The sequence below is a fragment of the Heterocephalus glaber genome, unplaced genomic scaffold (assembly GCF_053883595.1).
Source record: "Heterocephalus glaber isolate CG9 unplaced genomic scaffold, H.glaber_assembly_v1.0 deba00000594, whole genome shotgun sequence".
Taxonomy (NCBI): domain Eukaryota; kingdom Metazoa; phylum Chordata; class Mammalia; order Rodentia; family Bathyergidae; genus Heterocephalus; species Heterocephalus glaber.
The window spans coordinates 15,965,896-15,979,307 of NW_028258151.1; the positions used below are offsets into that span (position 1 = coordinate 15,965,896).

General features: G+C 51.8%; 1 protein-coding gene across 2 annotated transcripts in view; it reads left to right on the top strand.

The window, feature by feature from the left end:
- The window catches only part of Pacs1 (phosphofurin acidic cluster sorting protein 1), a 190,224-nt gene extending 178,120 nt beyond the window's left edge, over positions 1-12,104 (top strand). For both annotated transcript variants that reach the window (XM_004852334.4, XM_004852335.4), the window contains 11 exons: positions 981-1,085; positions 1,909-2,015; positions 2,640-2,794; positions 2,999-3,109; positions 3,705-3,807; positions 4,201-4,243; positions 7,168-7,210; positions 7,453-7,588; positions 9,138-9,364; positions 10,519-10,638; positions 10,734-12,104. In XM_004852334.4, coding sequence (XP_004852391.1) covers positions 981-1,085; positions 1,909-2,015; positions 2,640-2,794; positions 2,999-3,109; positions 3,705-3,807; positions 4,201-4,243; positions 7,168-7,210; positions 7,453-7,588; positions 9,138-9,364; positions 10,519-10,638; positions 10,734-10,849 — 1,266 coding nt within the window. In that variant the 3' untranslated portion in view covers positions 10,850-12,104. The remainder of the gene's footprint in view (positions 1-980; positions 1,086-1,908; positions 2,016-2,639; positions 2,795-2,998; positions 3,110-3,704; positions 3,808-4,200; positions 4,244-7,167; positions 7,211-7,452; positions 7,589-9,137; positions 9,365-10,518; positions 10,639-10,733) is intronic.
- Positions 12,105-13,412: the final 1,308 nt, after the last annotated feature.

A 13,412-nucleotide genomic window follows, 5' to 3' on the forward strand; every position in this document is an offset into this window, starting at 1 on the left:
ATCCTCCTTGGACAGCTAAGTGGAGAGGAAAGGAGGAATACCTGAAATGCTGTACATAAAAAGTCCAATGAAGGGCCGGGGATTTAGCTCAGTGGTGTCACCGCCTGCCTCCCAAGTGCAAGGTCCCAAGTTTACCCAGTACAAAAAAAAAAAAAAAAAAAAGTCCAATGAAAGACCCAAGCTAGAGAAGTTCACTAGCTTCACTGTAGTGTGGAACTGGACTTTGTGTTGATTGGCAAAGAGCAGAGTTTGGAACAGAAACGCTGCCTTGGCCCTTCCACCATCAACTGCAAGGATCATTCCAACCCATTCTTGGGCCCCTTCCAAGCCTAAGAGTGAGCTGGTTAGAGAAGTGGGAAGAAACAGGACCTCGAGGAGTGTGTTCTCTATGTGAAGCAGTGGCATCAGGGCATGGGAAGGAGTCCCCTCAGCTGTCATACCTTGAGATATGGCTGTCTTCCTAGCATTAAGCAGCCAGTCTGTTTATTCCCCTGTACATGTTGTGGAGGGTTTATGTCAGCATGGCTTCCTGAATTTGACATTATTACATAGCTGCAAATGAACCTGAGACTAGAATAGCACAGTGCCTGGGGTGAGGTATTGTCCTTCTGGTTAATCGCTGTTCCTGAAATACCTTTGTGCCTACTGCCACTCTCATTATTTCTCTCCCTGCTGCCCTCATTGTTGTTCTCCCAGCACCTGCTCACTGCTCTCACTCCTCCACTCCTGTCATCCTCCACTATGTCTCCAGCCTTGCAGTCCTGCCACAGGATTACTGTGGTGTCACACCTGACATGGCAGTGTGTGTCCAAGGACTCTCTGCTTATTCCTCCTCCTCCATTTGGTCTGGCCAGTGGGAGACTGTCCCTTCACAGATCCCTAGTATCTGTGCTCTCTGAATGCCCCTGTGCTGGGAGTTCTCCTTGTACCTGCCACCAGCCCTCCCTCCCTGACAGTGCCTAACACAATTGTTCTTACAGATTCCAAGAAAGGTGGTATATGACCAACTGAATCAGATCCTGGTGTCTGATGCAGCCCTCCCAGAAAATGTCATCCTGGTGAACACCACTGACTGGCAGGGCCAGGTAAAGTATAGAGGAGACCCCAGTGGGGAGTCAGTAGATACTCAGAGTGTGCTACCCAAAACAAGGTGAAGAAGTCAGACAGTGGCCCCATCTCTCAGACCTCATTCCCTGGAACCCACTCAGAGCTCCGGGCTCTAATTCTGCTTCTACCCTTGCCCAGCCCGTAGGTTATTTAGTGGTTTATCTATTATTTATCTCAGCTTCCTCTATAAAGAGAGAACAACCATCATTTCTTGAGACCAGCCTCCTAAGGCACTGTGTGCACCAGGTGGCATGTGCAGTGGAGCTGCTTAGAGAATCACTGAATGCTGCTGCGTGTAAAGGTACACACTTATAATCCCAGCACTCCAGAAGCTGAGGCAGGAGGACTGCTGAGAGTTCCAAGCCAGACTGGGCTACATAGGGAATTCAAGACCAGCCTGAACTACATAGGGAGACCCTGTCTCGAAAAGAAGGGGCAGGGGCATGGGCATTGAGTGCTGTAACATGCCAAGGCTGTGCCTAGCTTCCGTGAAAACTATTCAGCAACAGAGCAGCTTACCCCACTCCCTCACCACTGGCTACTCTATGAGACAAGGTGCCAGAGATGTCTGGAGTGTGGGCTACATCTGATGCCCTCCAAGGTCCCCCCAACTCCCACAGAGTGTCTTCCTCAGGGCTACCCCATCCTCTCCTTAGGGATAGCCAGGAACTGTAACCACCTTTGGCCAGGACCACAGAGGACAGGGCTCTAAAGCTTGGCCAGGGCTTTTCCTACCATCTTAGCACCTGTGAAGAGACATGAAGCCTCAGCTGTGTCTCTACCCCTTTCCTTCCCTGCCAGTATGTGGCAGAACTGCTCCAGGACCAGCGGAAGCCTGTTGTATGCACCTGTTCCACTGTGGAGGTCCAGGCCGTGCTGTCTGCTCTGCTCACCCGGATTCAGCGCTAGTAAGAGCTCCAGCTTACCCTCTCCTGCACTTTTGGAGTACCCTCTGCCTCTTTCTCCCATCCTGACTTCCAAGAAGCAGCAGGGCCTCCTCCCCGTGTCAGATCAAGAAATTGAAGTTCAGGGTATATGGTTAGTGATAAGCACCAGGCCTGCTAGAATACCAGCTCTGAGGCCCTGTCTGCCTGCCCAGATAACTGCAGCACCTTGACTTGCCTCATCTTTTTCCTAAGCCCATGATGAAAAAGAGAGAACTCCATCATCTAGCTATAATGTGCTGGTTGCCATTTGGGAATCAGTGCTTTCCCTCTCCAGAGCCTTCTTAGAAAGGCCTGGAGTCCTCTCCCATGTGACACAATGAAAGGATTCTAGGTGTCTAAGGCAGACCCTCCCCAGGCAGCACTTCTGGCTCATTCCCATTAGCCTCATCTCCTGTTTTCTTCATGGGCAACCATCTGCCCTCTTGAATGGTGCTGTGGCTTCTTGCATCCCTGTATTGCTTTCTTCATCAGTTTGCTTTTCTGCTATGGCTTGCTGAGATGCTATGAAGTCAGAGGTTGGGACTTCCCTGAGCAGAATCCTGGTGAGCTCCAAGCATGGTGTATGAAGATCTTCTTTCTCCCCAGCTGCAACTGCAACTCCTCTATGCCAAGACCAGTCAAAGTGGCAGCTGTGGGAGGCCAGAGTTACCTGAGTTCCATCCTCCGGTTCTTTGTCAAGTCCTTGGCCAACAAGACCTCTGATTGGCTGGGCTACATGCGCTTCCTCATCATTCCCCTTGGTAAAGTCATAAAGTTGGGTAGTATTCAGGAGGGTGTGTCAGATGCCTGCTTCTCCGGGCAGATCCAGCTCCTACCCCAGGATGGGGGGTGGTCCTAGGATGAGACCATCTGGAAGACCAAAGGCCAGGACCATGGCTGGGGACAATTGCTCCCACTATCCCATTCACTTACCCATCCCCTTTCTCTGGCTTTCTGTCTGCCAGGTTCTCACCCTGTGGCCAAATACTTGGGCTCACTTGACAGTAGATACAGCAGCACCTTCCTTGATTCTGGCTGGAGAGACCTGTTCAGTCGCTCGGAGCCCCCAGTGTCAGGTAATGGTCTTGGTGAGGGAATCCCTACCCAGAAAGAGGCACCTGGTTCCAGAAAGCTAGCTCAGCTAAAAGAGGGCAGAGGGCCGGGGATTTAGTTCAGTGGTTTCGCCGCCTGCTGCGCAAGTGCAAGGACCTGAGTTTGATCCCCGGTACTGAAAAAATCAAAAAAATAATTTAAAAAAAATGAAAGAGGGCGGGAGTGTAGGGGCACACCTCTTGTCCCTGTGGCCCTTACCTTCCTGATCCAGGGTCTGTTCACTTTCCCAGTGGGTGTTTATAAAGTGGTAACCCATCCTGTATAGCCTTTCCCTTTGGGACACTCTCCTCCCACTGTCAGCCCTGCTCCCGTTCATCTAGAAAAGCCCTGCCCTGCCAGAAGAGTGGGCCAGCTCTCCTGTAGAGATGAAATGTAAGAAACAGTGTTCTTGAGTGTCTTTGGTTCATGGTTCCTCCATTTCACAACTGAGAGATTCTCAGAGGTCTTTCTCCACCTCAGCTCCACAAGTCTCGCCCCGGTCTCTGGAGGAGCACTCTCCAAGAGGTTGCAGGTTTCCCTGCTGAGTTGAATAGGCATTCCCCTCCTGGCTTTCTGCAGAGCAACTGGACGTGGTGGGCCGTGTGATGCAGTATGTCGGTGGGGCGGCTGTAACACACCAGCTGCCTGTGGCTGAAGCCATGTTGACCTGCCGGCATAAGTTGTAAGTCTGCCTCTGGAGGGTTTCTGACAAACAGGTCAGGTGAGTTAGGGAAATTTTGAGTCCTTCCATTTTCCACATTTTTCTCCACATGCCGTTTCCTCTTCATTGGAACCCGAAGATTCATGTTTCTCTTACCCCTTTCCACCTAGACACTCAGCCTCCTCGCCTATATAAGTTGGAGTTAGTTATTTCCTCTCCCACCCCTCGGTACCCAAGCAGCCTGTCCAGGTGATAGCTGTAAGGAGCACGCTCTCCTGCCACCCTGAGATGTGACAGGAAGTTGTAACAGGGCTCTGGAGTCCTCTGAGCCATGGTGAAACATGGACAGCCTATTTCCCCATTACTCTGCTCAGTCAAACCTCATAACCTCAAAGCTTTCCTGTCTTCCAACAGCCCTGATGAAGACTCCTATCAGAAGTTCATTCCCTTCATTGGCGTGAGTACTGACTCCCCTCTTCATGTCCCCATCCTTCTTGCCTTCCTGCCTTCTCTAATACACACAAAAAATAAGATTCATCTAGAAGAGTGGTTCTTTGAGAAAGCTCCTGCCCCTAAGGGCAATCTGGCAATGTCTGGAGACATTTCTGGTTATCACAGCTGAGCTGTGATGCTCCTAGCATCTGGTGGGTAGAGGTCAGGGATGCTGCTGGACACCCTGCAGTATACACGATGCCCCACACTGAAAAGCAGTGTGGCCCCAAAGGTCAGTAGTATTGAGGTGGAGAAGCCCAAAGCCCAGACCCATATTAGGCTGTGCCTTTTAGGATCCTCCTTTCCTGAATTATTAACTATCCCACAGATTTGTCACTCGTGTGTCCTGTTTATTGCACCAGGCCTTGGACTTGGAGCTTGTGGACCTCTGGAATGATGCCAGAGAGTGGCTTCTAGGGAAGAAGTGGCCTCAGAAATAGTGAATCATGGTATTCTGGAGAGAGGTTTGAAAATATTTGTTTTTTTTTCAGTGCTGGGGCTCAAAGTCAAGGCCTCACACGTGCTAGGCAAATACTCAACCACTAAGCTACATCCTCAGCTCTTTTGAGACTGGGTCTCACTAAGTTGCCCATCCTGGCCTTGAACTTGCAGCCCTTCTGCTTCGGTCCCCCTAATAGATGAGATTACAGATACACATCACCATGCTTGAGAAGAATCAGATATTTGCCTTCAGTGTTAGATGCCACTGAGCGTAAGGGACACTTCCCTTCTGTTTAGTCAAGGAAAAGTCTCTATTAGTAAATTTTGAAATAAAGGAAAAAATCTCTTGGATGTCTTTGGTGTCAGGGACACCAACCTGTGATCCATCCCTTGGCAGCAGCTGGACCTCAGGCACAGATTGTCCTGGACAGCTGGCACCCAGAGAAGACTGAGCACCCCCCAAAAGGACTGAAAACTTGCATGCCCACTTACATGACATTCTGATTTCCCTTCCACATCAGCTTGTACCTCTTTCTGTAATCTCCTTGAAGATTCCTCATAGCTTTTAGAGGGGGAGGGGCAGCTTAGCTCCCCACTATTCTTGATTGCTGAACATCAAAGACTATGGGTGACCTGAGTGATCTTAGCGGGGAAATGAGCAGCCCTCCTTGGCCTCACCTGCTTGCTTATCTGGCAGTGCAGTCACTGCCTGCTTAGTCTTGGATCTGCTTCTGCAGCCACACCACAGGCCCCAGAACTTTGGCCACTGCCTAGGCTGGTAGTTTTTGTTTTGTTTTTGCTTCATTTTGTGGTACAGGAGATTGAACCCAGGGGCATATGCATGGTAGGTAAATGCTGTACCACTGAGTTACATCCCAGCACACACATCCCCGCCACCTTTTATTTTGAGACAGATCTTGCTAAGTTGCCAAGGTGGGTCTTGAACTTGAGATCTTCTGGACTCAGCCTCTCGAGTAGCTGGAATTAGAGACATGTAACACTGTGTCCAGCTCTACACTGGCTGTTTGATTCATCCCTTCATGGAACTGGAGGTTGCTGCTCCCTCTGACCTCATAGTCAAGCAGGAAATGAAATTTTTTTTAAAATGCTTTAAGGGGCACAGCTCAGTGTTAGAGCATTTTCCTAGTATGTCCAAAGCTCTGGTTTGATCCTCAGCACCACAAAAAAATTTTTTTTTTTATTCTTTTTTTTTTTTTTTTGGTACCAGGGATCGAATTCAAGACCTTGCGCTTGCAAGGCAGGCACAGTACCACTGAGCTAAATCCCCAGCCCAAAAAAATTTTTTAAAGCTAAAGGAGCTAGTGGCCTCACAAACTGCTAGGGGAGGGCTGGGAGTTTGGCTCAGTGGTTCCGCCGCCTGCCTTGCAAGTGCAGGGTCCTGAGTTCGATCTCTGGTACCAAAAAAAAAAACTACTGGGGGAGCTAGGGAAGAGGGCAGCTACATGTAGGAAGCCCAGGGTGCTGATTTATTCCTCTGGTCTGAATGGCAGCCATGCTCTAGGCAGCCTGCAGGGGATCACCTACTGGTCTCTGCTCTAGCAGCTCCAAGCCCAGCTGCTCCTCCGCCCAGGGCTGACCCATGCACCTGGGCACAAGACCCACCTGCCATTCCAACCACAGGGAACTTAGATCAAGTCTGTTTCTAGGTGCATCTTTTTCTGGCTACTGAAGACCCCCTTTCTAGAATTCTCTATGGGGAATCTGAAATTCCTGAGGTTCCCAACATGGCTATTCCTGATTCCAGGAAGGCAGAAAGGGGAAGGCTGATGTCAGCACCTTCAGCTTGCTCATTCAAGACTTGACTGCACTGAGCATGGTCAGCCATAAGACACACCCATAGTGACAGAGATGGTTCTGCTTCCTAGCCCCACTACCCACAAGATTGTAGAAGAAATGAGATCAGGACACTGACATGGTTCCCACCCTCAAGATGGGCTTTGCCCTTATCCCCAGAGAAGACCCACAACATGTTATGGGCCCACCTCATTCTTTAGACTGGGCTTTTCTTTTTTTGGTGCTGGTCATGGAGCCCAGGGCCTCATGTGGCAAACCATGCACTCTACCACTGAGCTGCACCCCAGCCCCTGAACTAGGGTTTTTTATTTCCCATATCTGTTAACCCCTTGTCTTCACCAGATACATAAAGATTCTAAGAGCCTTCAATAAAATGTCATGTGGTAAACCAGGTGTGGTGGCCCATGCCTGTAATTCCAGCACTCAGGAGGCTGAGGCAGGAAGATTACTATGAGTTCAAGGCCAGCCTGGGCTACATAGAGAGTTGAAGGCCAGTCTGAACTACATAATGAGATCCTGTCTCAAAAAAAAAAATTTTTCATGTGGTAAAGGTTGTGTTGCTGGCCCTCTGTTTCCAGTTGGATCTGCTCACGTGCCTTGATGGAGGACCTAATGTGTCCTTCCTTCCTGCAGGTGGTGAAGGTAGGCCTGGTTGAAGACTCACCCTCCACTACAGGTGCGCCAGGCTCCTTTGCTTCTCTGGGGTGAGGGTGGTGCCTTCTGGTCTTTCCCTGGACCAACTGGTTGAAGGCCTTGGCTATGCTGGGGAGCAACATGAGCAGGAAGATGTGGGCCTCACCCTGGGTGTGTGGGGAGGAGAAACAGAAGCCTGGGGCCCAGCAGGAAAGAACCTGGCTCCCTGCCACCAACAGACCAGGGATGGTTGCCTCTGGCTGACTGTGTTTGTTCCCCTGACAGGCGACGGGGACGATTCACCTGTGGTCAGCCTTACCGTGCCCTCTACATCACCACCCTCCAGCTCTGGCCTAAGCCGAGATGCCACAGCCACCCCTCCCTCCTCCCCGTCCATGAGCAGTACCCTTGCCGTCATGGGGTAAGGCTCTTGTCCATACCTGTCCATCCTGCCATGTCCTCCCATCAGGGTCCAGCAACCTGACTCACTTTCCTGGCACAGCATACTGGCCTTAAAAAATCACCCTCAGGACCCGAGATCGATCCCCGGTACCAAAAAAAAAAAAGTCACACTGGGTAAGAATGCAAAGTCTGGTTACCAGAAGGGCCAAATCACTGAACAGTGGAAGTGGAAGGACACTTGCTGCCCATTGGCCTTGAAGAGATGCAGGTCGAATGGGACAGTGTGGGCAGCAGAGCCCTCTAGGCTATTCAGTGCTGTGTTCGTCTTGCTATAGGACTTCTGGGGCTGCAGTGGGCACCTTCTGCCCACTCAGTGTGCATGCAGGCTGGGCCTGTGGTGCAGAGGGAGCAGACCTCTGCCCCTGAGATTGCAGGGAGTTATGACTTATTGGGGGGGCAGTCTCTTAGGATCTCAGGTACCTAAAGTTTAGATGGAGGGCCAGGAAGCTGCTTTTGTGCTAGGCCTGGGAGGGCAGGGAGGACTCCTGACAGAAAAGAGCACCCCATGGTCAGGAACAGAGGACAGCATCTTTTGTCACTTTCTTCTGCCTTTGCCTCTTTCCTTTCCATGTAGCACAAGGGAAGCACTGGCCAGTGGCTTTTCCAGAGCACTAATGACAGTGCCATATCCCCTGAAGAAGACCCACCCTGGAGTTACAGTCACAGTCTGTGTCCTTCACTCTTCCTTTCTCTTCACATTGTTGTCCGACATGGTCTTCTCCTGATTGGTCTGGAAGGGATAGTGTAGGAACACAGCCATGTACTGCCTGGCAGTTCCAGGCTTCTAGGAGCCTGTTTCTCTTTGGTCCCCTATGTGAAAGATTTCTGTCCACCATGTATTTGGAAGGCCCTGGGACCAATCCCTACCTCGACCTCCTTTCCCATCCAATTTAAGGTTGTTTTTTTTTAATGGAACCACTGAAACAAGGCAGAAAGAAAAGTCAGATGACTTTCATAGCCCTTGTACCTATTGTGTCTGACGCCTCCTTTCAAGAAACATCAGCCCTTTTACCCCTGGGAGCTAAAATTATCACAGCTAAAAGTGCCATACATGAGTGAAAGCTCAGGTCAGGTCTTGGCTCCCAAGGCTGCTCTGGAGCTGTGGGGCGGTGCTTCTGCCCCTGCCTGCTGCCTTCTCCTGCCTGCTGTCTCGCGGCCCCGGCCTTGCTCACTGGGTGTGTGTTGGTGTGCACATGTGTACATGTGTATGTGTGTGCACTTTTTCAAAAAGCTTCCTTCTCTGCTTCTCTCACTGTATGACATTTTTGTTTGGTTCTCTTACCACGATTTGGGCCTTTATCCCCTCCTAGCTTTGTTCTCAGAGCAGCCTGATTCTCTACCCCCACCTGAGCTGACCCTGTGTGACTAGAGGGAATTGGAGCCACTCAGCTGCCTTCTTCCCCTTGACCTGCTCCCTAGGCGGACAGTCCCCTGCTGGCCCCTACCTGGCCCATGTAGTTGGATACCAAGGGCAAAGCTGACCTCTTGTTTCTGTCGCCCTTCTTTAGGAGCCCCAATAGTCCATATGGGGACGTGATTGGCCTCCAGGTGGACTACTGGCTAGGCCACCCTGGGGAGCGGAGGAGGGAAGGCGACAAGAGGGATGCCAGCTCCAAAAACACCCTCAAGAGCGTCTTCCGCTCAGTGCAGGTTTCTCGCCTGCCGCATGGTGGGGAAGCCCAGCTTTCTGGCACCATGGCAATGACTGTGGTCACCAAAGAGAAGAACAAGAAAGGTAAGTGCTACCTGAGTCCAAGGGAGACCAAGGACCACCAGGCTTCCCCTGCCATCTCTCAGGGCCTGACACAGAATCTGCTTCTGGATGCAGCACATGTGTTAGTACATGTGCCACATGATTGGCCCAGGGCCCACCTAGGCCATTGCCTGAAGGGCAAGGCCATAGCTTTTGTAATGCAGGATATTCAGGACCCAGCTGCTGAGCAAGCAACACCTTAGGGCCAAGATAGTCACTGTTACCGAGTGAAGGAGCCTTTCCGGCTGCTGCCCTCAGGAATGGACTGTAGATCAGGGAATCAGCCCCAAGGCCACCATGACTAGAGCAGAGTGTTCACACCCAGCATTGGAGACTGCTCCAGAGAGGCTTCATGAGCAGAAGGACTTAGCTGTCTTTAGAATTAGGGGAACACAGTCCTTCTGGACAAGAAGGGTGGCTTAAAGCATGGGAGGCAAGAGTAGAGGGTGGTTCTGGGTCTTGGCTTGAGAGTGAGGCAGGAATCCTCACACCTAGACTGCTGTCCAGGCAACTTGCCACCATTCTAGCCACCCCAGCTGTGCATCTGAACAGCTGTGTGATCCTGTACCCTGCTCCTGCAGGTACTCACGAAACAGCTGTGCTGCTTCCTGAGCAAGCATTTGCAGAGTGCCCTACGGGCTCAGGCAGGGGCTGTGCCAGTCCCACAGCCAAAACCATGGACTGCAGTTCAGGGACTTGCCGGAGAACCATCAGCTTAGCAGTATGCTCCCCACTCTTGCCTCCTTCCTGAAGGAGGAGTATGCAGGGAGCACTCTGGCATCCATGGGGCAGGGTTAGTGCAAACCTCCCCACCCCAGCATTTCTTTCTCAGACTTGGCTCAGCTCACCCCGGCCAGGGAAGTAGGCCCTGCCTGGAGATGCTTGGAACATTCTAGCTGGGAGAGACTTCAGAGACCATCTGGCTCCAGGTCCTCCCTATGCAGATATAGATAGGCCAAGGGAGACGTTCAGAATCTTTCCCCAAGTCACGTAGGAACTTGCTAATCCTGACCCAGGCCAGAGCTAGGAAGCATGGGAGGAGGGCAGGCTTTTTACAAATTACTCCCCTCCTCAAGAAGGTGAGGGTGGCTTTCCCAGGCTGTGACAGACAGGGGTGGTTCCTTCTGACTTTGTAGTTCCCACCATCTTCCTGAGCAAGAAACCCCGGGAAAAGGAAGTGGATTCTAAGAGCCAGGTCATCGAGGGCATCAGCCGCCTCATCTGCTCCGCCAAGCAGCAGCAGACCATGTTGAGAGGTGTGGTGACAGTGATGGTGGATGAGGGAGGGGTCTTGGTGCTCCCCACGGGGCCCCAGCAGCCCCATCACCTCTTCTTTTCCTGTTGCCCCCAGTGTCCATCGATGGTGTCGAGTGGAGTGACATCAAATTCTTCCAGCTGGCAGCCCAGTGGCCCACGCATGTCAAGCACTTTCCAGTGGGACTCTTCAGTGGCAGCAAGACCACCTGAGGCCCTGCCTCCCAGCCACTCTCCCTCCTGGCACTGCCACCCAGCCTCACTGCCTGCGGGCAGGGGGAGGCCAGCAGGCCCGGCCCAGCACCCCTTTCTGGCACTGGAGCCTGCCTCTCACATGCCTAGTCCTGAAGGACACTGCCACTGGGGACGCTACCCTCCCCACCCCACTGCCTAGTCCTACTGTCCTTCCTCCCTCCCTCTCCTTCATTCTCCTCCCTCCTGCTCCAGGCCCAGAGCAGGTTGGTTCTGCCTTCTGGTGCCCATAATCCTTGGAATTGAGTCCTCCGGGACTTCCTTCATCTAGCTCTCCACCTCTTTCCCCTTGTGGTACCAGTTCTTTTTCTAGAAAGAGGAAACCAGGAATTTTAGTCCACAGAGGGAGTCCCCAGCCCTCCCCAGCCCCACCCTGACCACCAGACTCATTTTCTAAGGCCCTGCTGCCACATGCCACTCACCCTGTCCATAGTCGATAGAGGCAGGCCCTCTTCTCACACCTGGGGTGGTCTCTGCCTGCTCTACAGCTTCCCAGTGGAGGTTAAGGGGGCAACCAAGTGACAAAGTATGTTTTTGGAATGATGGGGCCTTCCCATTCTTCCCCTTGCATGACTTCCTGCCATCCCAGGTCCCTGTAGATGTCGTGAGTCCTGAGTGTTTCTTTGGTTCTTTGCATGGTCACTCCCTTGGTTGTTCGTGTGACTCACCCTGTGCACAGGTCCTGTCCTTCCTCCCCTACTGGTGATGTTCCTCTTTCTGCCTCCCAGCCTCTCATCCAGCACAGCTCTACCTAGCCTAGAGAGGTGGGAGGCAGATCCCCAGCACATGTCTGTGACCCCAGGCCACCAGCCATGAGTCTCCCTTCCTGTGTTCTTTGTCTCCCCTTTTCTGCTGCTCCCTAACTGCCCACAGCTCTCTGTGGATGGATCTCAGCCCCTCTCCACCCTCCCGGTCAGCGTCAGTATCCTCAAAAGGGGCTGAGGACTTGAGGACGGTGCAGAGCTGGCCCACTTCCATACAGGCTGGCATCTCCAGAGCTTCTCCATCACCCTCTCAGTGCTCTCCAAGAGCTGTGGCACAGAACTTCAGTTTGAAAGTATTCTTCCCATTCTTCATGCCTTCCAAGACCTTCCAGCCCTTCCCCTCAGCTGGCCCTGCTGTCCAGGGCATCTCCTGGTCCTGCGAGTGGAGGGGGGTGGGAGGGAGGATGAGTGTGTTGAATTTTTCATTCAATAAACTGGTGATTTCTTACCAACTTCCTGGGCTTCTGCACCTTTCACTGTGTCACCAGAATTGTCTGCCCCATCTCCATTCAGAATCAACTAGGAATGTGGGTGGAAAAGTAAAATCTATTTTCTTTATGATGGAGACAGAGGCATGAAGATAATTTGCTCTATATGTGGCAGGCAGAGGTCAAAAACAGGAATGATATTCCCCCATCAAAATCCCAATTTTCTTTTTTTGGGGGGGGGAGGGGGCTGGGGATAGAACTCGGGACCTTGCGCTTGCGAGGCAGGTGCCGGAACCACTGAGCTAAATCCCTGGCCCAAAATCCCAATTTTCAGCTCGGTGTGGTGGGACATGTCTGTAATCCAAGCACTAGGGAGTGTGAGGCAGAAGGATTGCCACAGGTCTGAGGCCAGACTGGGCTACATAACAAGACCTTGTGTCAAAAAAAAAAAAAAAAAATCCCATTTTTCTCTAGGACCCATGTACGGAACAGGGAAGGGGGACATTACTAGAACCTCTGCAGTAAGTCCTAGTCTCCTGCGAGCCACTGCAGCACAAGGCAAATGAGACTTGGAGAAGAAGCTGAGCTTTGGGCCTGATCAGTGCTGCTCTGGACAGCAAAGACAAAAGACCCCGAGCTTGCAGCACCTTTTATTCAGTACATTGGGAGAAAACAAATGTAACAAATGAAATGCAGAGAGTTCAGTACCTCACACTGGGATAAAGTGTAACAAAAGACTGTGGGAGGGGGCCCGGATCCAAGAACAATGAGGAACTATGCAGATGAAGATTTGGTTCCTCCCAGAATGTCTCCCGCTGGTGTAATCTTGTCCCGGAGAATCACAGCATCACTGGATCCTTGAGGTCTCAGTTGTGACCGGAGGCCAAAATGGAATTATGTCTCGGAATGCCATAGCTGGGCTGCAGGCAGGAGAACTAGGCCTAACCAAATGATTTTTCCCTAAAATTATGTAGCATTGCTCCCGACAGACCCACCATCCCTAAACATGCCTCCCAGGGCAAAGGCACGAAAAGGGCTTAGAGCTGTCTGGGGTCCATCTTTTGAGTTCACTTTTCTGCCAGTCCTTGACTCAGGATGGAAAACCATTGTAATCCCTGTGCCCCATGCCAGGTGTCCCCTACTCCCAATACAGAGGCTCCCTAAAAGAAGTGCTGGGATGGGGGAGGGGGGCTAGTGGCTGGTGTTCTCACCCTGCAAGGTACAGCTGCAAGGGAGCCAAGTAAGGCAGCCGGTCACTAGCCTCAGATGGCATCTCCAATCCCTGTGGCCAGATGTTCTAATGTTGAATGTCCTTGTAACCCACCTGTGTGG